We start from the raw sequence: 24,769 nt of genomic DNA on the forward strand, positions 1-24,769 counted from the left end.
AACTGTTAAGAGTAAAGGAAATGAGGTTTAGGATTTCTATCAGAGTAATAGAGCACTTAACTAGCATGGGAAAGGCCTAGTGTTTCATGTTTGTGTTCCCAGCACCAAAAATATGAAGGCATGAGCCTGGAGGAGAGAAAGCACATGCAAGGAAGTCAGACATAGACTCAGGGAGCAAACGTTTGACAATTATCTCTAGTTAGTTGCTGAGGGACCATTATTGAGCAATTGTCTCTAGTTAGTTGCTGAGGGACCATTATTGACCAATTATCTCTAGTTAGTTGCTGAGGGACCATTATTGACCAATTATCTCTAGTTAGTTGCTGAGGGACCATTATTGACCAATTTCAGAGTTGTGTCAGTTGACAATGAAGGTGGGGGAAATGTTGCATTATTATTTTTTTCTTTTTTAAATTTACTTTTCCATTCAAAAATTTACACTTCCTCCCCCTCCTACCATTCCCCTTCCACTCCTCCACTCCCCTTCCTCCCTCCCCCTCCCTTCTTAAGAGAGGGCAGGGAACCCAGCCCTGTGGGAAGTCCAAGCACCCTGCCCCCACATCCAGACCTAGGAAGCTTTGTATCCAAATAGACTAAGATCCCAAAAAGCCAGTACATGCAGTAGAAACAAGTCCCAGTGCCTTTATCAATGGTTTCTCAGTCAGCCCCCACAGTCAGTCACATTCAGAGAGTCCAGTTTGATCGCATGCTCATTCAGTCCCCGTCTAGATGGGCTTGGTGAACTCCCATTAGAACAGGCACACTGTCTTAGTGGGTGGACCAACCCCTAGCAGTCTTGACTTCCTTGCTCATCTTCTCCCTCCTTCTGCTCTTCAACTGGACCTTGGGAGCTCAGTCCATTGTTCTGATGAGGGTCTCTGTCTCTATCTCCATCTGTCGCCAGACGAAGACTCTATGGTGATATTTGAGATAATCATCAGTGTGATAGTGGGGCAAGGCCAGTTCAGGCACCCTCTACTCTGCTGCCCAAGGACCTAGCTGGGGACATCCCCGTGGATACCTGGAATCCCCTCTAGCAAAGAAGAGATTAGTTTATTTTTTGTTAATTTTATACTAACAGAACATTCATAAACATTTTATTTTAAAGCTCAACTTGAAGCAATTAATAATGGAACTGAAGAGAAGGCTCAGAGGTTAAGGACAATTTCTGCTCTTCCAGAGGACCCAAACTCTCTTCCCAGCACCCAAATAGGGAAGCTCACAGCCATCTGTAACTCTGATTCTCGGGGATATAACATTGTAGCAATTATGTAGCCACAACTAATAAAAACCCAGAGACAGATATTGGGGTTCAAGCTGAAGATTAAAAACACAAACAAGCCAGCTACTAGAGAGCTCTTTCCTCTACCAAGGCTCAGACAAACAAAGGGGCAATCCTCTCCTCAGCATGAGTACAAACTGCAATTCTCTCCACTAAACTTCAGCTGCCCTGTTCTTATCTCCTCCTGTCTTTTTTTTTTAAATTTTTTTCCCGTTTATTTATTTATTAAAGATTTCTGTCTCTTCCCCGCCACCGCCTCCCATTTCCCTCCCCCTCCCCCAATCAAGTCCTCCTCCCTAGTCAACCCAAAGTGCGATCAGGGTTCCCTGCCCTGTGGGAAGTCCAAGGACCACCCACCTCCATCCAGGTCTAGTAAGGTGAGCATCCAAACTGCCTAGGCTCCCACAAAGCCAGTACGTGCAGTAGGATCAAAAACCCAGTGCCTTCTGCTCCTCATTGGGACCTTGGAAGCTCAGTCCAGTGCTCCAGTGTGGGTCTCTGTCTCTATCTCCATCCATCACCAGATGAAGGTTCTATGGTGATATGCAAGATATTCGTCAGTATTATTATAGGATAGGGTCATTTCAGGTTCCCTATCCTCAGATGCCCAGGGAACTAACTGGGGACCTCGGCTTGGGCTTCTGGGAGCCACTCTAGGTTCACGTATCTTGCCAACCCTAAGGTGGCTCCCTTAACTAAAAATTGTGCTTCCGTGCTCCCCTATCCAACCTTCCTTTATCCCAATCATCCTTTTTCCCCAAGTTCCCCCTGTCCTCCCCTTCTCCCTTTTCTCTCCCCATCTCCCCTTACCCCCATCCCACCCCACCCCCAAGATCCCAATTTTCTCCCCGGCAATTTTGTCTACTTCCCAGAGCCAAGAAGATCACTATATGTTTTTCCTTGGGTTCATCTTCTTACTTAGCTTCTTTAGGTTCACCAATTGTAGACTCCGTGACCCTTATTTATGGCTAGAAACCAATTATGAGTGAGTACATCCCATGTTCATCTTTTTGGGTCTGGGTTACCTCACTCAGTATAGTGTTTTCTATTTCCATCCATTTGCATGCAAAATTAGAGAAGTCGTTGTTTTTTACTGCAGCGTAGTACCCTACTGTGTATATATTCCACACTTTCTTCATCCATTCTTCCATTGAAGAGCATCTAGGTTGTTTCCAGGTTCTGGCTATTACAAACAATGCTGCTATGAACATAGTTGAACAAATGCTCTTGTCATGTGATAGGGCATCTCTTGGGTATATTCCCAAGAGTGGTATTGCTGGGTCCAGGGGTAGGTTGATTCTGAATTTCCTGAGAAACCGAAACACTGATTTCCAAAGTGGTTGCACAAGATTGCATTCCCACCAGCAATGGATGAGGGTACCCCTTCCTCCACGGCCTCTCCAGCAAAGGCTATCATTGGAGTTTTTGATTTTAGCCATTCTGACAGGTGTAAGATGATATCTCAAAGTTGTTTTGATTTGCATTTCCCTGATCGCTAAGGAGGTTGAGCATGACCTTAAGTATCTTTTGGCCATTTGAACTTCTTCTGTTGAGAATTCTCTGTTCAGTTTAGTACCCCATTTTTTAATTGGGTTAATTAGCCTTTTAAAGTCTAGTTTCTTGAGTTTTCTATATATTTTGGAGATCAGACCTTTGTCTGTTGCGGGGTTGGTGAAGATCTTCTCCCAGTCAGTAGGTTGCTTTTTTGTCTTAGTGACAGTGTCCTTTGCTTTACAGAAGCTTCTTAGTTTTAGTAGGTCCCATTTATTCAATGTTGCCCTTAATGTCTGTGCTTCTGGGGTTATACATAGGAAGTGATCTCCTGTGCCCATCTGTTGTAGGGTACTTCCCACTTTCTCTTCTATCAGGTTCAGTGTGTTCGGACTGATATTGAGGTCTTTAACAAGAGCAAGGAAGTCAGGACCACGAGGCGTGCGGACTCTCTGAACATAGCAGACAATGAGGACTACTGAAGCAGGGTTTTTGAAGGATTGTCCCACCTTGTCTTTTGTGTCCTGCTTGTCCAATTAGGACAGCATACTGTCAGCAGTTGAGGCAAGGGCATTTTCTTGCCCAGTGGCTTACTTTTCCCACAAAGAAGGTAAACCCCATATGGAGTTTCTTCACTGTCCATTATCTTCTCTGAAGCTGATTGGTGCTGCCAGGGGCAGACATGTCTCATTCTCATAAAAGTGAACTCATGTTATAAAAACATTTTAAATGTCATATTCTGTAGATCTCTGAAGTGTTTGAAGACAACCTGTCTATTTAAAATATATTTCTGTTTGACCTAAAAAGCATACCAAATATAGCCACAAGTATAATTATAATAAATGACTAATTACTAACCTGCATTTCCTTATTATCCTAAACAGTTGGTTATAATAACTGTTAAGAACTAGAAATTTGCACTACATTGTTAAATGAGTTGTATAGGTACAATACAATGAACAATATTATAAATGTATGTGAAGTATGTTTTAGCAAAAGTAATTTCAAATTTGTATCCATCTACAAAATTTGTAAATAATATACAAAAGTCCAATTTAGTGTAAAATATTTAAAAACTAGTAGTGCTTTTTAAAAGTAGATTGAATAATTTAACTTTTTACCTTATCATATCTATATCTTCCCTTTTTCCGTTTCAAAGTAGATTCAATAATCTATCCCTTTATCCTAACATATTGGTATCTCCCTTTTTTCTTTTCAAAACAAGAACTATCTAATCTCCTTTGTTCAACTTTCTTCCTCACTGTAACTGATAATAGTTTGTAACCAAAACACTAAACAATGACAAATATCCATAACCCAATGAAAGACCAAAAACCACTCACCCTACCTCTTGGGAATGTGGGCATCATATTCTTAAATATTTTTTTCTGCTGCCTGGGGGTGATGGCATCTTTAGGGGATTCTTCAAAGAAGAATTTTGGTTAATTGTCAAATCCTGGGAGAGGTAACTTTATCATTTGTTATCCAGTCTCTGTGTAATGGGAGAGTGTCTCAAGACCTGGTTAGAGTAGTCTTTGAGGCTGGATCATCTCAGCTAGCCACCTCAAAATTGTTCTGAACAATTTGTAATCCAAAGCCAATCTATAGGTAGTGTTTTTCAGCATGTGGTGTCATCATAATCCTGGAGGAATCATTGTTGTAGGATCCCATCTTCTTTTTGGAGAGTTCAGAGATTGCATTAAGTCAGAATATTTCTTTTCTTGGTGTTTTTTTTTTCTGGGTAATTCTCCCTTCTGCTTTGGATGCTTATTTTTCCAAAGGTCTTAAATTTCTCAAGATATTTGCTTTTATTTTACTGAAGAGACAAAAACAAACCCTTCCCCAACCCTAACTTTGGGGAGGTTCCTAATATAATCTTTATCAATTTGGACTTAGGATTTCTCCTGAAATTTTTGTTTTGTCTTCTATTGCTATTCCATCATCAAAAGCAGTATGGTTTCTTACAATAGGCTTTTTAATTTCTTTGGGAAGGAATTTTCTCCATGATGACAGGAAATAACTGAACCACATTTGTCATAGAGACCTATAAGAGGCCCCTCAAGGAGTTTCCTGATGACAAATGATTATCTTGAATATCTTTTCTTGATCTGTGTTTATTAGTTTAATACCTACCTTTGTCAGGCCTTCTTCATAATCAAGAAGGGAAGAGTGTTCTGCTTGGATTATGCTTAAGAAAAACATTGTTTCTAGGAATGCACTGCTTACAATTCTTTTTTTTTTTAAGGCAGAGTTTTTCTGTGTAGCTTTGTAGCCTGTCCTGAAAAACTCTCTGTAGACCAGGCTGGCCTTTAACTAACAGAGTCCTACCTGCCTCTGCCTCCTGAGTGCTGGGATTAAATGCATGCACCACCACTGCCTGGCTACAATCTCTTTTAAGGCAACATCGTTTGCCACAATTATAACACTTGACATTTCGATTTTTCCTCAGACCTCTGGAAATCACCTCTCCTATCTAAGAATCATTATGACTCATGAGATTCAATACTGATTGTATTTCAGATTCAATCCTCCAAGGGTGCTGACTTTATTCTTAAAGGCCCTATTATTATTTTACATTGAGAATTAGCATTTTCAAAAGCCAGAGATTCAACTATTATTTGTCTAGCTTCTGAATTTGGTATCATTATATTTAGTGTTGAAGTCAATCTTTGTTAAAAAAAAAAATCTGTAAAGGCTTCCTTGTGGGGGGCTGTATAACTTTAGTAAATGACTTGATTTTCTTTCCTACTTCTCCAATTCTGTGACAAGCATTCCAAGCTGGTGCACAGTATAAGTGAGTACAGAGTCATTATACAAAGATTTCCTTTTTATAGTAGCATAGTCTCCTTTTCCAAGAATTTGATCTTGGGAGATTTCCATACCTCTGGCTTTACTCCATTGTTCAATAATCTTAGCCTCTTCTTTGAACCAGATGCTCCATTGTAATTGTCCGGGCTCTAAAACAGCTTCAATCAAGTCTATCCAGTCTTTAGGGATAATGCTATTACAAACTGATCACAAGTTGAATATTTGCTTCATAAAAGCAAATGCATGACTTATGAGACTATCACTTCCTTGAATCTCCTTAAATCTAACATTGGCACAGGAGTCCAATTAGGTCTTACAAAGCCTCTATCACTTGGCAATTCCTGTAAAATTACTGGATGTAATAAGGTTGGTTGTTTGAAAACCTTAGGATGTTCCTCTCTAACTTATAATGCAATGCTGAATTTGGTTCTCCATTAAATTCCTCTTTCTGGATCTAAATATCTCTGTGATCTGTTTTATTAAGTTTTTCTCAGGTCTTTATCTTGGCAATCAAACTAAACAACTTTTTAAGAGATAAACCAAGAATTATCAAAATGACAAGGATTATCAAAATGATAATTAACCGTACGTCAATCCCAGTTAAGATGATTATCCCTTCATTTAGTTGTTCCATTTTAGAATTACTCATTGCATAATCATACAGACAACTTTCTCATCATACTCATGTTTCCCATTTTTTAATATGGAAAAAAGCTTTCCCTTTTAACTAATTCCTCCCTTAAATAATTTCTAATATTCTCACCAAATTTGCCACCAATGATGATGAAGATGTGAGGCTTATTGCTGCTGTGTAGAATAGTAAAAGCCTGACTGAATTTCAAGGCAGCTACTTAGTTTGGCAACAGCCTGAGAAGAGGGTTCAGGGAAAGCCCACCAGGAGAGAAGAAAATAAAAACTAGCGGTAGGGTGGTGACTCTAGCCATGCATGTGTAACTCCAACCTCTGCCAGTGGCTACAAAGTCATAAGCAAATGGCTCTTTTGTGAATTCATACCCCAAACATTGGGTGCCAGGTGTAGCATAACTAATAAACACCCAGAGACAAATATTGAGGTTCAAACTGAAGATCAGAAAAGCAAAGCAGCTAAGCCACTATGGACTTCTTACCTCTACCAAGGCTCAGACAAACAAAGGGGCAATCCTGTCCTCAGTGTGACTGCAGACTGCAATACTCTCTACCAAACTGAACACTCTACACTCTGATCTTCAGGCAGGCTTTATTTTAAAACACAAATAAAATATCACTATATAACACTCACTTATGGCCTCCAAGGACACACACAAATATATACATGTATATATACACATACATACACAGAGGGAGAGGGGGAAAGGAGAGAGATTGTTTTCAAATAAAATAGATTTTAATGACATATACTCAGACGTACCTATTTTTTAACTTAGACATTATTAGCCCTTGTTATTTTCTACTGTGTGTTGTCTGAAACAGATACTTAAAAAAAGACTCCTGTGTCTATTTGAAGCTGTGGTAATTACTGATGTAACATCTTTGTAGAATACTGGAGTTAATTACATGTCCAAAGTGACCAATGTCCCAAACAGAAGAAATTAGCCCAGTTCATCAAGGCTATTAACCACACAGAGAGGAAAACACATTTGAAGTTTGTAAGCCAAAAGCTCTAGCTACAAAAGGAAGTAAGAATAATGTATAAATGAGTTTATCCCTTCTAATTTGACTAGTATTCAGAGTGTGTTTTAAAAAAAAGGATTAGAATAGATAACTCATTTTCTCTCTCTCATTTTTCTTTGTTAAAGGGCGTTGGTAGTAAAGGATTCCTAAAGCAGAGCTACAATGTCGCTGAAGAAAGGTTTTATAAATTGACACATAGTTAGGTAAACTAGTTGCAGCTCAATTTAGTCTCCCTTAACTATGCCAAGACTCACCATCTTCTTTCTTTCACCTTGTGTTTCTCAGCATCTTCAGTAAGATACTCTTACTAAAACTGTAATCACTGTCCAGTCCTGCCTTCCAGAGAAATAGCCTGACTTTCTTGATGAAATTTTGACTACTTATGATCTCTTTGGTCACCATTTTATATGCCAATCCAGGTACTAATATATTAGTATATTAGTCCACATACAGACAAAAGGATCATATTTTAAATTACTTTCTGCCAATTCAATTTTGTTTCTGTTGAATTCTCTAAATTCCCCTCTTTTCTCACTTTTATAGTTTACTTCCTTTCCTTTATCAACTTTTATGTGTATTTATTTATTTATTTATTGAGTGCATGAGTGAGTGGGTGGATGCATGCAGCATGTGAATGCAGAGGTCAGAGTTCAACTCACCGGAGTCAGTTCAATTCTTCCACCATGTAGGTCATAGAGATCAAAGTCAGATGATCAGGCTTGGTAGCAAGCATCTTTACTATTTCATCTTGTCAGCCTTCTCTTCTTTGATTCACTCACGGTATAAACTCATTGATTTTAAGAGGGCAGACTTCTATCTGCAGGTCAAGACATGCTTAACTATTAATTTACTTCAAGCATTTCCAACCTCTTGCATATTTTAAAAAATCCACTCTGTAAAATATGCATGTAGGGCATATGAAATTTGACATTTTAGGAATAAAGTATGTTGCAAGTAAACCGAGACTAAAAGTCACTGAATTTCCAATTATTTTTTCCATTTCAGCTTAAAAACAGATGAGATACACAAGGATGAAAAAGCAAATTGTTTACTTTCTCTGGGGAGACAGCAACTGACACTGGCACTTATGCCAAGCATTGTGTTTTCTGTAGGGCCTCCCTTGTCCTTGACCTTGCTGCCTCCTCTTCATTTCTAATCTCTGCAGTCTAATATAGTCCTTGCAGATTGACAAAAGACCTCCAGTAAATCCAGTCTGGAAGGACCTGGGACATTTCCTTAAATGGAGCTACTTCTTGGTCTGTAGGAATTATTTCAATTTGGAGTCATTACAGCAGTGTTCTGGTTGGTGCACACCGAGTACAATACATTAATGGCTTTGAAAAGTTACAGAGGCTCTGAAAAAGATCCTTTTCTCTTGAATCAACTAGTATATTTTAGGTCAGTTTGACACCATGGTTAGTTGGCTGTCCCATAGCAGCCTTGCCTTTGAATAGGTATATAGTTATTTCTAGAAGCCTGGCAAGAACCAAGGAAACTATGTAGCTCATAGTTCATAGGTGTGAGGGAACCCTGAGGTACAGTATTTTAGGATGGTAGCAATCCCCAAATCTGGCAGACACTGTAATAATTATAATTTTAGGGGGTTATAAAAAGAGAATCCAGGTACAAAACTAAGTTAAGGACATGATCTAGAGCCTGGTGACCTTCTTATGTTGTCAAGACAAGTAGTTTAAGTGCATCTCCTCCTCAGCATGGTTGTTTCTTCTACCTGGAGGCAGTGTGTTCCAACATATCCAGTGACTACCTAGAACTGTGAGTAGTACTAAATACATGCACACACACATGCACACGCACACGCACACACACAACACACATATTCTCTCTCTCACACATACACAAGGTCTATGTATTTTTATTAATTTGAATGTTGTGCTCAAGCTAGGTACACCAATATTTCAAAAATTGAATAGCTGAGTGGGTGCTATGTGTGATATGGCCTAATTAACTTTTCTCATCTTTATTTTTTCCAACTTTTTAGTGTTTTCTACATTCTTGGCCCAGAGGAATTGAATCCTGTTCTGAAGCTTTTGAGAGATCAAAGTTCAGCATCATTAGTGAGTCTTAGCTGCTGACTGGGTACCGCAGCAAAGCCTTTAGAGAATTAGTTTTTCAGTGCAAACAATGACTTTCATGGCCTGTAATCTCAGTATAACATGCTTTCTCTGTAACCTGAAAGAATACCCAGCACTTGTCAGCAAATCTGTGGAGACCTTATAGAAACCCTCTTAACTGAACCACTGCGACTCTGGGTTGGCCAGGGAGAACCTTAACAATAGTAAATATCCATTTGCCTTCTGGAAGATTCAAGCACTGCCACACTGAACTGCTGCGGAAATACCATGTCTAAGAACTCAGAGTTCATCAATCTGTCATTTTTATTAGACCATGAGAAGGAAATGATCCTGGGAGTCCTAAAGAGAGATGAATATTTGAAAAAAGTGGAAGAAAAGAGAATAAGGTAATGCATGTTTTTTGTTTTGCCCTTTTGACTGCAATAATTTTGATTGGTGATGTGACAGTAACACTAGACGTTACTGACCAGGGATTTTTATGACTTTCCAGAAGGAGCCCAAATATTTGAAAATGGCTTCAGCACTATACCATTTAGCCAGAGAAGAGGATGAAAATGAGCAAATAATAGAATGTTAATGAGCCAACCTAGTAGCAAAGAAGAAAGACTCCCCAACTCTGGAATGTCCGATTGTCTCATTGAGCAACTTGCTACAGTGTTACTTTTACATTGCTGTAACTGTACAAGCAAGTGAGGGGGGAGAATTTACCTGGGCTTACAGTTCAGAGAATGCCATCCATCAGGCTAAGGAAAGGATGATGATGACGATGATGATGATGACGATGATGATGATGACGATGATGATGATGACGATGATGATGATGATGACGATGATATCATGTCCTAGCAATCCAGGAAGCAGAAACACAGACTTAAAGCAGAGCTGGCCCTTAGAGCTCTCAACTTCCACCTGTGCAAATCTACATTCAGCAGTTAAGCCTTAAACCTAGGAAGCCTATATAAACCGTCAAAGCAATGCCACCATCTGGGAACCAAGTTTTCAAACATATAAATCCATAGATTGACATCATAATTCAAACCTGATAGATCTAGTGTGCTCCCCAAAGGTTCATATGTTGAAGACAATGTCTCAATGGGAAGGGGTGAAATCTTTAAGAGGTAGGATCTAGTTAGAAATTTTAAGTCACTGAAAGCATGACCCTGGTTTCTTGCTTTCTGACCACCAGAAAGTGTATACGCATCCCTTCCTACATGATCTTGTTATCATGTGTTTTTACAATCTCTAAAAAACAGAGTCAAGCAGCCATTGAAAGAAATCCCCTTCTTTTTCATTTTTTCATCTCAGGTAATTTTGTTCCACTAATAGAAGAACTGGCTACTACTACCCCCGATTTCTCTGATTTAGATTTTTCATCAACAAAACAGTAACAATATTATTATTCCTCATAGCACCTGCTGTAAAGATGAAGGAAGCTGTTACATATGCTTGTGAATTTCCCTCCTCCCCAGCAACCTTCAACTGACCGTATATTCTGGAGAATGGGTAACCTCATGAGTTCTCTCCTTTAGCAATTGCAAGCTGTTTATAAATTCTCGGGGGTACGGAGGGTTTTGTGAACCCACTCCCACCTCCACAACAGAAAATGAATGGTTCCAATCTAGTGTAGATTTCCTGTTGATAACCAAAGCTGTCTGAAGTTTGCGAGTGCAGCAGTGGCCATGCCTGCAAACATTCCACAACAGAGATTTTGGTGGTAATTATAGCCATTTTGAGGATCCTGTTGAAAACACACTCATGACATTACCACTCCCATCAGTAAAAGGAACAGAACGGAAAATATTACTTCAGCCTGGCATTTACTGATAGTTCTGACCCGTAAGCTGTATGCCATTATCCAAAGTTACTTTGACTTTTATCAAACACTAAAAACTGACAAAAAGTTCTTTAAGTTGATCTTAATGTGGTGACTGAAAAACTGAAGTGCAAGTTCATTGTTTTGCTCTGCATGCCTAGTTCCGCTGAAATGGGCCACTAAGCAAGTCTAAACTCTGTACCATCAGTCACCCTACACCACCACAACTGAGAAACTGCCTTTTTCCTTTATCTGAAGGGTCATTCTTTCATTTTAGTCCTGGGGGAAGAGAAGGAAGGAGAAAGATTAGAGAAAAACAAATAAGGTAAACATTTGGTTCAAGTGAATTTAATTTATTTTCAGGAATAATTCTTTTAACCTGGAAGTCAAGGAGGCCAATAAGTGCAAAGAATAATATTCTTTTAATACTCTATAAATATTTAATCTGCAAGTATGTTTTTTTAATCAAATCTTATTACTCTACCACTAAGAATGAAATTAGTTTGACCTTTCCAAAAGCCTGAAGACTTACTGCCTCCATAGAAATCTCAGAGAAATGTGGGACTGAACTTCTAGCCTGGTAAACATTTTATTTTAATCTTAGGAGAATTTTTCAGTAAGATTCTTAACGCATTAGCATAAATCACAGCATGAGGGAATCTGGAGAGACGGCTCAAGAGTTGAGTGTGTACTGCTTGTGCAGAGGACCTGAGTTCCAGTCCCTGCACCCACGCTGACTGGCTCTCAACTGCCAGTGACTCTAGTTTCACTCCTACCTGCCTCTTTGGGCACAAACACTCACATGCATATATCCACACATAGATACATACATAGGCATAATTAAAGATAAGAGATCACAATGTGAAAATACTAGTTCCTAAAATGGAACTCAAACTGTTTATGAGTCCCACAGAAAAATGAAGAAGTTCTACCAAGAACTTAATATTTGGCACCTTTTGTCACTTAGAATAGTATGTAGCACAAATTGAGTGAGCGCTTTGGGAAGTATTGTCAGATTCTAGTGTTGCTTCTCAGTGTTGGGCTGAGTTCTAGGCTCTGTCCTAGACATTTGCACTACAGTAACCAAGTCCATTCTTGTTGTCTGTGACTGCTCTGTGCCCGCTGGTGAGCACTCCTGGGGTCCACGCCAGCTGCTGCAAAGGCTATTTTATATCCCTCTGGCTATTGCCTGGGCTACTGAAAAGAAATGCTATGTTTGTATGCAGCACTGACCCTTTGACTGCTAGCATCTGTCTCTGCTTGCGGTGCCTTGTTCTGGCTGCTTTCTTGTGCTAGTATAGTATATTTGGTGTTCGCCTTGTATATCTGCTGCTTTATACATTTGCCACAGTTTCTCTTGTACGTGGAATGGTTTGGGGTTTTACAATAAGCATTACATGGCAACTTCCTGTAGTTAACGCAGACTCATCTACAACCTAATATTGACCTGTCAGAATAAGCTAACTCTAAAGTGAATGCTCTCTAGCACTCTAACCTTAATCCATTCTGTGGAAGTGTCTGTAGTTAACTGCAAATTGGTGTACAGTTTACGACAGAAAACTCAGAAGTGAAACCCTGGTGATTTCTCTGTTGTTAGTCAAAGACTGGAGCTGGCGGTAGCGTTAGCAGAGGAACATTAGTGCATCCAGCTGCATCAGAAACAGGTTCCATGAGGTCTGTGAACCGGGACACAGCACCATTTAGCAGTTTGGGGACCATTTTAATTGATGATAAATGCCCAAAATGTGGACCTTTAACCAAAGACTTGTCCATTTTAATGCAAAATGGGGATTGAAGGAACTTAGATTTTTCTGTTACTTGTAGTAGAAGTCCCTGAGGAACATATACCAAAGTGTTTGAGAACTTCATCCAAACCTACTTTCAAAGCATAATGTGCAATTAGATTGTTATGACATAATTCTATTGCATAATTGTTGAGTCTGTTTTCTTGAGCTTATACTGTTCCTGGAAAGTAAACCTCTTGAGGAAAAAGCAGTCCATGCTGAGTATTGGAGAGAACTGTGAGCAAGTGACTCTGTGAAGAACACGGGAACGTGGAGAAAGACTTGCTGGTTTTATATGCGTGGAGCAAACTGATGTTCTCACTAGAGTTTTATAGAAAATATCAATGCTTTTATGTATTTCAGAAAAAAGTTTTAGTGAATAGATACATGGAGTCCAACTGAAATTTGATTTTACACAGTTTTCCTTCAAGTGATTTTTACTATTTTACTGTCAAGGTATATTCTAGGTACAGACATACAAACACTTGATATTTGGAGACTTGTCAAACATTGGACTGCTAAATGCTTTTATACATGATGAACTATTCTTTGTTTGAAATAATGTCACTATAGTCATAATAAGTTTGCTGCTTTTTTATGTTTTTCATCTGGATGTGTATATTCTTGTGTTTATCTCTCTGTGGAGCTATATAGTATACTATTTTATTTACAATTTATATTATTATTTTAAAGTTATATACTAGATATAGAAATAGATAGGAAAATCAACTGTCTTCCAAATAAATGTGTGTATCCAAGTCTGTCTTCATCCTTGTGTCTCCCATGCACGCCCATTTTAGTATCCTTGTCTCTCCCATGTATGCTCATTTTAGTGCTCTCTGTTTTAATGTCTTGTCTTTAGGAAGAATGGATGTTGAGGACAAACCTCTAGGTAGCAGAAGGTAATCTGCACTGATTGCCAGGAGACTACGGTTCTCCTTTTACTGTAAATGGTACAGAGAGTACGACGAAGTCCATGTAAGCTAGAATATGACTGAATGTTGGCACCACCTCCAGTGGTGGTCAGTTCATAAAAAAATTATATAATGTCATGTGTATTCTTGATTTGGTAGGCATTTTCTTTCTTTCTTTCTTTCTTTCTTTCTTTCTTTCTTTCTTTCTTTCTTTCTTTTTTTTTCTTTCTTTCTTTTTGAGACAGGGTTTCTCTGTAGCTTTGGAGCCTGTCCTGGAACTCACTCAGTAGACCAGGCTGGCCTCAAACTCACAGAGATCCACCTGCCTCTGCCTCCCGAGTGCTGGGATTAAAGGCGTGCGCCACCACTGCCCAAAAGCATTTTATTTCTAATAAGTAATAAGTAAAATTTTATTATTAAATATCAGATTTCAGATTTTAAACTTCAAGTCAACAATCTTTTTGATATAAATAGGATCAAGAATCTCATGGATTGGTTTTGTTTATTGTTTAAAGATGAACATCTCATATTTCTGTTATAGAATCTAAAATGATCAGTTGTAGTTTTCCAGAAGCATATAAGATTTTTTTTCAAAAAGCACATTTAAGTCACCTATTAATCTTTAGGGAGTTTTGATTAAATGGTAGCTTAACTTATACAACAACCAGAAAAAAACTCATGAATGTGTTTTTTGTACTGTATCATCTTGAAAATATGAATCTACATAATTATCTTCTTAAAAATTAAATGTGGAAATTAAGTACTGAACACTTTGCTGTTCAATTTCTCCTTCCTTGACACAGCTAAAATAACTGATACTGTACAAATTCAATTTAGAAATATTTCAGAAATGTACCTGTGTTATATATCTGCAAAAACTACCTGTACCCAGTGGCAGAAGTGCTTTTAAAATTATTTTCAAGGGCAATGTGTTCTCTTTAAAGCATATTGATTTTTGCATAAATGCCCAATTTCTTTCTATTAAGTCAGTTCTATTCTTTCATTTGACATAGCAACGGTCTTTTAAAGCACAATATTTTGTCCTTTGTTGTTTCTTAAAGAAATGCCACTTTCCTACCTGTCTCTGTATTGGTTCCATCTCTGTGTCTGTGTTTTCTAAGTAATTATTAATCTAAGTGATCATATTAGTAATAAGATGTTTTGTTGTTTGGATGCTCAGGAAAGATACTATTTGAAAAATGCATCTTTATTCATCTGTGGGTCAGGATAAACAACAATAGTTGTTTTCAGAAGTCCCAGTTTGCTAATTATATATAAAATTAATCCACTGTATGGTATCAGACAAGAATTAATAAATAGAGGGGCTGGAGAGATGGCTCAGAGGTTAAGAGCATTGCCTGCTCTTCCAAAGGTCCTGAGTTCAATTCCCAGCAACCACATAGTGGCTCACAACCATCTGTAATGGGGTCAGGTGCCCTCTTCTGGCCTGCAGGCATACACAGAGACAGAATATTATATACATAATATATAATAAATATGTAAAAAGAATTAGTAAATAGAAAATGTCACAGAGTACTGATTCATTTCTCACTTCTTTAGAAATGTGATGAGTTATCTTTGCCATGCAATCTCTGAAACCATTATCTTAAGTTGTGTTTATCAAAAGGAGACCTTGAGTTAGGATTTGTGTGCAAATGATTTATGTTTTTAAACCAGTTATATATATATATATATATATATATATATATGCATAAAACAGAATGTGTCAGATGGGGGAATGCAAATAAAGAAATCCCACACTAGCTCCCAATAGGGTATACTAAGGTTTTTCTTTATTAAAAGGGAAACTCAAGGATCACAACGAGGAAATAAAAATGGGGTGCCATATCCAGGTGTGGTGCACAGGAAGAAGAAGGGCAAGCAGGAGGGACCATAGCCTTTGGTACCCAAAGCCACGCCCAACCTGGTCGAGTCTCCCAAAGGCCATTGACTGAAGGAGGTTCACCATCACATCTTCCTTTTGTCTAAATAAGAGAGTTCCAAACCCAATACAAAACTATATAAAATAAGAACAGATATCAAGTATAAGAATTAGAATTTTACAACCACAATAAGCTTTATTAAGCAAGGAACATATGCTAAATGTTTCAATAATCATTCTATCCTAAGGAGTCTATGTCTTCTATTAGAAATGGTTTAGCTAATTCATAAGAGGAAAGTAACTATGACTATCAAATCTTCAACCTCACTGAAGACCTGAGAAGGGACGTACATGCTCCATGTACACAAACTTGCCCTATTTCAAATTTATGCCTTTTCTCATTCAGTTTTGTTCTATGCATATATGTACATGAATATAAAAATGAATTCCTAAATATAATCTGCTTTGTTAATATGCTACTTGTATATATGTTCTTAGAGCTGACCACTCTGCACCGAATAACTAATTGGTATGTCCTTCCCTGAGGAAAACTAGTTATCTTTCTTTCTTTCTTTCTTTCTTTCTTTCTTTCTTTCTTCCTTCCTTCCTTCCTTCCTTCCTTTCTTTCTTTCTTTCTTTCTTTCTTTCTTTCTTTCTTTCTTTCTTTCTTTCTTTTTTTTTTAGTTTTTCGAGACAGGGTTTCTCTGTAGCTTTGGTTCCTGTCCTGGAACTAGCTCTTGTAGACCAGGCTAGCCTCGAACTCACAGAGATCTGCCTGCCTGTGCCCCCTGAGTGCTGGGATCAAAGGCGTGCGCCACCACCACCCAATGGAAAATACTTCTTTCAGCATAGCCTAGCTGCATGTAGTTCTTTGTGCAAGGTTGGGGCCTCTTACGTTTTCCCATCTTGTCTATTGGTGTTGTCCTTGTTCAGCTCATGTTTAGACAACCATGTTAGTAAGATATCATGGGTATAAAAGCTAACATTTTTATATCCAGAGTACAGGATGAGGCAGGTGAGTAAGAAGGTAATATGTGGTGAAAATTAAGGAGACGGCCTCATTTGCTTTCTATTGCTGTGATAAACACCATGACCAAAAGCAAGTTGGGGAGGAAAGAGCTATGTCACTTTACATCTTGTAGTCTCTCATCCAGGGACATCATGGTAGGAACTTAAGGCCGAAATCTTGAGACAGGAGCTGATGCAGCAGCCATGGGAAAGTACTGCTTACTAGCTTGATCCCCTTGTCTTGTTCAGCCTGCTTTCTTGGGATGCCCAGGGATGTTCATTGCTCACAGTTGGCTGGGTTTTTCCATATCAATCATTAATCACATAAATACCCCTACAGGCCAATTTGATAGAAGCAGTTTCTCAATTGAGGCTTCCTCTTCCCAGATAATCCTGTTTTGTGTCATGTTGACAAACACTAATGAGCACTGAGATAGAGTGGGCAGGTGACATTGCTGGACAATTTGTATCTCAGAGGGATGCTGTAGCAATTAAATGAGTGGCCCCAAATCCACCTAGCACCCCTCCTTTAACTAATACTGCAATTTAGAAAGAAAGTAAGTTAATGATTAATGTAGTGAAGCAGAACACCTAGGTCTGAGTGTTTGTGTTACCCAGAGTCAGATTCTTGTCATTTTCTGTCCTGTAAACATAGGAATATTGTAAAGTGAGACATAAAATGTGGCGAAGTTCACTGCTGTCTCCAGAAAAGAGGGATTGCTGCCTTGTAGAGAATTCACAGTACAACACAGCACGTGATCCATCAGGAAAGGGGAGTTCTTCTTCACCCAATATTCTTTTGTTTTGTTTTGTTTTTAATTTTATTTTTTCATTCAAGATTTCCACTTCCTCCCCTCCTCCCATTTCCCTCCCGTTCCCACAACACCCTCCTCCCTTGCCCTCCAGTCTTAGAGAGGGCAGGGTACCCTGCCCTGTGGGAAGTCCAAGGCCCTCCCCTCCTCCATCCAGGCCTAGGAAGGTGTGCATCCAAACAGACTAAGATCCCAAAAAGCCAGTACATGCAGTAGAAACAAGTCCCAGTGCCTTTATCAATGGCTTCTCAATCAGCCCCCATTGCCAGCCACATTCATAGAGTCCAGTTTGATCACATGCTCATTCAGACCTGGTCCAGTTGGATTTGGTGAACTCCCATTAGATCAGGCACACTGTCTCAGTGAGTGGACTAGCCCCTCGCGGTCCCGACTTCCTTGCTCATGTTCTCCCTCCTTCTGCTCTTCAACTGGACCTTGGGAGCTCAGTCCGTTGCTCTGATGAGGGTCTCTGTCTCTATCTCCAACCATCACCGGACGAAGATTCTATGGAGATATTCGAGATAATCATCAGTGTGATAGTGGGGCAAGGCCAGTTCAGGCACCCTCTCCTCTGCTGCCCAAGGACCTAGCTGGGGACATCCCCGTGGACACCTGGGATCCCCTCTAGAACCAAGTCTCTTATCAACCCTAAAATGGCTCCCTTAATTAAGATATCTTCTCCCCTGCTCCTATATCTGCCCTTCCTCCATCTCAACCCTCCTACTCCTCCAAGCTCTCCCCAATCCTTCCCTTCTCCCTTCTCTCTCCCACTCTCTCCTTCTCCCCACCCCCACGCTCCCAACTTTTGCCTGGCGATCTTGTCTGCTTTCAATTTCCAGGAGGATCTATATATATATTTTTCTTCACCCAATATTCTTTACCCACTTCCACAAGCAGAGTGAAGTGTCAATTCCTTAGCCGCTGTTGCAACTAGTTGGCAATGATGTGACCCCGTCTAGTCGAGTCCAAGAAGTCCTTTGGGAGAATTTCTGAAGTAGATTTTGCTTTGTTTGTGAAGACCAATGTGCATAAGCACATAATCATGTACTCTCTTGTTTTGCCGTAAACAAGGCTACAATGTTGGAACTGCCTAGTCATTTTGCACATGAATAAACCATATTTTGTACATAGAGAAGCAACAAGATGAAAGGATACTGGATCTGTAATGATGCTATTTTGCACCTAAACTAATTGAAGTAACTGCCTAACTCAGGGTTTCTTGTTATCTGAAAGAACATAAAATAACCCCAGTTGTAAAGCCTGGTTCTTTGATCTGGAAGCATTCATGGCTTCTGAGGGTGGCTTTTCTGTTTGTGAGAGAGGAGGTACTAAGATACCAGCCAGAAGCTCATTTTCTTCAAGTGCCTTCCTGCGGCTACTATAGCCATACACATATAAATGAACTCCACTTTGATTTCTAAGAGCTGGCTGCTGGGACAGAGAAAAATTCTGTTTCAGTTTATCCCTTTCTCCTATCTTCTGGTACTCTCTTTCCCCTTAGTACCATTTTCCCAATCAGACATTTTCTTCATTTATTCTAATTACTATCTGCTATTATTTTATTATATCCTTAAAAACTCTTGTGATGGGAACACTGGGGAGGTGACTTAGAGATTTAGAGCACTTGTTGCTCCTGTAGTGTACCTGGCTTTAATTTGAAGTACCCACAAACATCCATAACTCTAGTCCTAGAAGATCTGACATCCTCTTCTGACCTCTTCAGGCACCAGGCACACATATGGTACTCATAAATACACACAGGCAAAACATTCATGCACAAAATAAGAATACAAATACTGATGTGTTGGAAACTTAATGCCCAGTATATCATATCTAGAAGCAGAAGGGAGATGCTTAGATCATCAGGACTCACTCTGCCCTCCTCATTAATGGAACTGTCTTCATCATTGTTCTAACAGTGGGTTTGTTATCACAGCAATTTACAGGCACTCGTATTCTCTTGAAATCTCATGCCCTTCCATCTTTGCCACTGGAGTAAAACGAAACACAATGGAACTCCTTATTAGGTGTCCTATATTAACTCATTATGATAGCTGTATACCATAAGAACTAGCACAGAACAGATACTCGATAAATGCAAGTATTGCCAGCCTACAGTCCTCTTTGGTGGGTTTTCGTGTCATTGACAAGAGATTGTGCTTTTAAAATATTTTATTTTTAATTATGTTTGTGTGCATAGATACATGCATGTGGGATTGCAGGTGCTTACATAGAACAGATGAGGGTGTCAGATGGACTTCACACTGGAGTTCTAAGAAGTTGTGAACTTCCCAATGTGGGTCTGGAGAACTGCACTCAGGTCCTCTACAAAAGCTGTACTTGTACTTACTGCTCAACTCTTTCTCCAGCCCCTGAGAAAAGAAGTTTAAAACAGATTAGAAGAAGGCTTGAGGTTCATTTTATTAGAATGAGAGGGAAACAGCAGTAAGGGGAAATGGAGGAGAGAGAGAAAGATCTACCTTTGAGATAGAGTCAGCAATGGTAGGCTAAAAAGAGCTAAAGAAATAGAGATGGAGTTTTTCGTGAAAATAGTAAGCATGCCCAGAATGTCAGGAAAAACATTTTTAGGACTTTGACTGGTACTCCAGAAGAAATAAGGAATGAGGAAAGATCATTCTTTGGGGGCTAGAACTCAGAAAAGTGGGTAGATTCAGCAGTTAAGATTTATAAGCAGCAGATCTGGGAGCCAGAGAGGTCCTGATGTGTACAAGTACATTGTCTCAGCAATGGGATATTGGGATTCAATTGGAAATCAATGAGATTCTCCTCTCTTTAGCATGTTTTCATTTCAGTTATATTTCCTGAGGGGTGGTCTCCTGACAAGGTGACTGATGGGTCCGGTTGGATTAACTCTGAAGGGAGGTGATGATATTGTATATTTCAGTCATGTCAGAAGGTCATGTTTCCACCCAAGGTCAAAAGTAGAACTCAAATTTTGATCTTTTGGCCAAGAAAAATCAGTTTTCTTTTAATGTACCAATAAACAAAGTCCTGTTCATGCAGTGTTTTAAATCATAAAGATACAAAAATTGTGGTGCTTCTCTTTCTAATGTTACCAGGGAAACAGGAGGTAGGGTTCAAAGTTAACTATGATGGAAGCATTCATCCTCAGTGACCTTCAAACTTGCTTATATCTGACAACCTACCTAATACATGCTGAATTAATATATGAAAAAAAATGTCAATCGTTTTGGAGAACTTGTTCCCGAGTTTAAAATTCTTGTCTTATGACTCTCTAATTGGGCTAAGAATGAAAAGTTCTAGATTCCAGTTGTATCTATCCCATCTATTGTCTTCAAAATATTTTTGACATAAATTAACAGTTAATAGCATTCACTGTGGTTTCAGTACATACACACTTCACTTAAACCAGTGCAGATTTATAAGACTTCACAAAAGAAATAATTATTACATTTAAGTATTTAACTGCTTTATAAACTAGCCTGGACTTAGACTCTGAATCTATGCTCAAGACTTAATGTCGTAACTGTGAAATGAAAATGGTATAAAGGGTGTGGAATGTTTCCGGGTTTTCTCTCTTGGCACTGAAGACAAGATAAAGAGATCAGTAACCTAAAGGAATGGCAGATCTAAAAAATATTAAAATGGGAATGGGCCAATCTTCTATAGCAGTGTTTGGGAAATCTGGCAGTATTCCATAACAAATAAAGACACTTTAGATATAATGTTTTCCAGGCCACATCTCAAGCCAAAAGCTTTCAAATTTGTGGAGATGAGACTTGGCCACCAGTATTTCCAAGCTATTCCAGTGTCTAGACAATTTAAAGAACACATGTTCCGAAGCTGTACTTCCCATATTACCATCAATTGATAAAATGCTTTTTTTTTTGCCGTGCAAGACTTCAGTTTATTAATTTTCAGTAACAATAATTTAAAAGGTACAAAGTGTCTCATATTACAGAAATATGGGAAATATACAATAAAGAAAAATCGGGGGTCAAACTGCTAAAACACAACAGCATCAGCTAGCAAGGAGGCCAGAGACCAATGTGAATTACTCCAGGCAACCAATACACTTGCTTTCATTGTTTTGGGTTTTAAGACAGCTTCACGTATGTACCCCTAACTAGCCTCAAACTCACTGGGTGAATTCTGGATTTTGTTCCCTAAACACGAAAACAGATCAATACATAGAACAGACTAATTCACACTGGCTGTTAGGTGCATCTACTGTCCACATTTCAGCCTGCAATCTGAACTGAACACACATTAACAGCCCACACAGTACGGTTTCAGGTGTTTAGTAGGAATTCACCAGGTAAAGCCGGGCACTGTGGCACAAACCCTAATCCCAGTGTTTGGGAGACAGGTAAGTTTAAAAGGCTGACCTAGTCTGCACAGCAAGTTCTAGGCCTAGACAGGGTTAATAAATGGATCAAATTTCAACAGTACTTGTTCACACACTCAAAAATCTGCATCTTTTAGGAAAGCTGACTTCAGCCCTGGCTTTACCACTGACAAAAACCAAGACTGGTGCATGGGCTACCACTGGAAATCCTATCTACAAAGCCTTTTCAAGACTGTGCACTAACTAGAAATGGGGCAAAGAATAACTTGAAAAAAAATATTGCTTTTCACAAAATGAAGACTGGGCCTGGGCCAGCCAGCAACTGTACCAAATCATGCCGAAGTCTCTCGTGACTCAAAGTTGGAGGTTGTGTGAAGCAGAGATGCTCTGATGTATGGGGTCTCACACATACCCTGTACATGAATAGCACCAGCAGGCTAATGCCTAGATTGCACAGGACTGACTTCGATGCTGATGGAGCATCTCAATTAATTCACTGAAGAATTAAGCTTGGCAACGCTCTTCTTACAAAACACTACTTAGTGCTTGATGTAGAAACCAAATAAAGCAGGCTTTCCCCCTTGACAGTACTATGTTTGTGTGCAAAGTTCTAGTTTTATTTACAAACTTAAGTAAACGCTAGAGTCCGCGGGAAGCAGTGAATGAGGCTCACATCCTTTTAAACAGTCTTGTGGCAACAAATGCTGAATGAATCCTGTTTGCTGGAGGGTCGCCTCTCATAGAGCCTGGGTCTGTTGGTGCTTAGGGACAAAGGTTATCATACTACTCCCAGAAGCCAAGGGCAGAATTTCCCCTAAGAATCCGAGTACCTTTAACATCCTTCCTCTAGTGACACAACTAGCAAAAAGGGACCAACTGAGGTAGCTACCCAGTTCTTAGATACCAGTTAACAAATTCATGGTGTAGCCAATTGATTGCTTTTGCTGATTTTTTTATGACAAGGGGAGAACAATAATCAGCAAAGAGCAGGCAGTTTACTCAGAAGTCAGCATCCAAGGTGAAAGAATTCTCTGCTGAATTTGACATCACCCCCATCCTCTGATACTTGCCCACTCGCTTCTCAAAGAAGTTTGTCTTCCCTTCTAGTGAAATATTTTCCATGAAGTCAAATGGATTTTCTACTTTGGAAATCTTGCTGAACCCTAGCTCCAGCATAAGCCTGTCCGCCACGAATTCGATGTAGTGCTTCATCAGGGTGCAGCTCATCCCGATGAGCTTCACAGGCAGGGCCTCCGTGAGAAACTCCTGCTCTATCCTCACGGCGTTGATAATTTCTTGTACTCTTTGCTCCGACGGCTTGTGTACCAGGTGCCTGAACATCAGGCAGGCAAAGTCACAGTGTAAACCCTCATCTCTGCTAATAAGCTCATTGGAAAACGTAAGGCCAGGCATCAGTCCCTGTTTCTTGAGCCAGAATATTGACGCAAAAGAGCCAGAGAAGAAGATCCCTTCCACAGCAGCAAAGGCCACAACTCTTTCTCCATAGGTAGCTTCTTTGTCCCCAATCCAACACAGGGCCCAGTCAGCCTTCTTTTTCACACAAGGCATTGTCTCAATAGCATTGAAGAGCTACTCCCTCTCTTTGAAATCTTCAATGTAAGTGTCGATGAGGAGACTGTACATTTCAGAATGTATGTTTTCCATGGCAATTTGGAAGCTATAGAAACAGCGGGCCTCTGTAACCTGAACTTCTTGGCTAAAGCGCTCCACCAGGTTTTCATTAACTATGCCATCACTCGCTGCAAAGAAAGCCAGGACATAAGATATAAAATGTCTCTTGTCGGGTTTCAGGGCTTCCCAGTGTTGAATATCCTTGGAGAGGTCCACCTCCTCAGCCGTCCAGAAGGAGGCCTTGGCTTTCTTGTACATCTGCCAGATATCATGGTATTCGATGGGAAAAACCACGAACTGGCGGGGATTTTCTCTCAGTAAGGGCTCATCCTCAACGCTGGGCTTAGTAGATTCTTTACTTTCTGGTTCTGCTGGGTCCAGGAAGATTCTCCTCGAAGCCTTGCTCGCCAGGATGCGGGTCCCGCTGAGACTCGGGGGCGTGTTCTCCTTCTGGGACAGGTTGAGTCGCTTCAGCGGCGACATCCTCAGCTGCTGCTGGTCGGTGATGGTGGCGAGTGGGATGCAGACGGAGAGCATGGCGAGCGAGGGCAGCTGCCGAGGCAACGGAGAGGGTGGCGGAGTGGCTAGAACCCGGAGCACCTAAAATGCTTTTTTAAGTAAACCAGATCCTGATATTTAGCATTCCCAAGAATTTCCTAAGTGCTGCTTCTGGAAAAAGGACTATGCTTGTAATTTCAAGTTTCCAAAAGGCAGATAAATATATTTTTGTCAAATAGTTTTTAAAAGGTAATATGAAAGAGGCATGTACTTAATACATATGTGGCAAGAATCATGCTAGGAACTTCACCTTTATTATCTCACAAAACAACCATTTTTAATGCGCCTTTTCTCTTACCAGGAAGCTGAAAAATGAACTTTTAGAGGCAAAATGTAGAAGTGGGAAGACTCAACAAGAGAGCAGTAGAGTCTGTGTTCACTGTCAGAAAAGCCTTGGCTTCATCTTTGACCGGGGATATCCATGCCAAGTCTGCTTCCTCAAGGTGTGCAGTGAATGTCGAGTCATGGGCCCCGATGGCAACTGGAAGTGCACTGTCTGTGCCAAAGTCGCGTGAGTTTCCTGCCTTTCTGTGCAAAATCCATATTTGATAATTGACAGGATTAGAATGGAGTAGTAAGAAATGAGAAAAAAGGATTTTAAATTAGTGTAGATTTAAAAGCACAATCTAGTCACAGGCTTGATAGGTATATGTGTGTGTGTGTGAGAGAGAGAGAGAGAGAGACAGAGACA

The 24,769-nt window shown here is 39.7% G+C and overlaps 1 protein-coding gene and 1 pseudogene across 1 annotated transcript in view; one reads left to right on the plus strand and one right to left on the minus strand.

The window, feature by feature from the left end:
- The first annotated feature begins 9,612 nt into the window (after positions 1 to 9,612).
- The window catches only part of LOC121442587 (synaptotagmin-like protein 5), a 103,204-nt gene continuing 88,047 nt past the window's right edge, over positions 9,613 to 24,769 (plus strand). Inside the window, exons 1-2 of the mRNA XM_041644181.1 lie at positions 9,613 to 9,731; positions 24,380 to 24,589. Of these exons, the coding sequence (XP_041500115.1) occupies positions 9,613 to 9,731; positions 24,380 to 24,589 (329 nt within the window). The remainder of the gene's footprint in view (positions 9,732 to 24,379; positions 24,590 to 24,769) is intronic.
- LOC121442586 lies at positions 22,888 to 24,057 on the minus strand (annotated as a pseudogene).

This window comes from Microtus oregoni, unplaced genomic scaffold, assembly GCF_018167655.1.
Source record: "Microtus oregoni isolate MIOR12 unplaced genomic scaffold, Mior012 000092F_000, whole genome shotgun sequence".
NCBI classification, from domain to species: Eukaryota; Metazoa; Chordata; class Mammalia; order Rodentia; family Cricetidae; genus Microtus; species Microtus oregoni.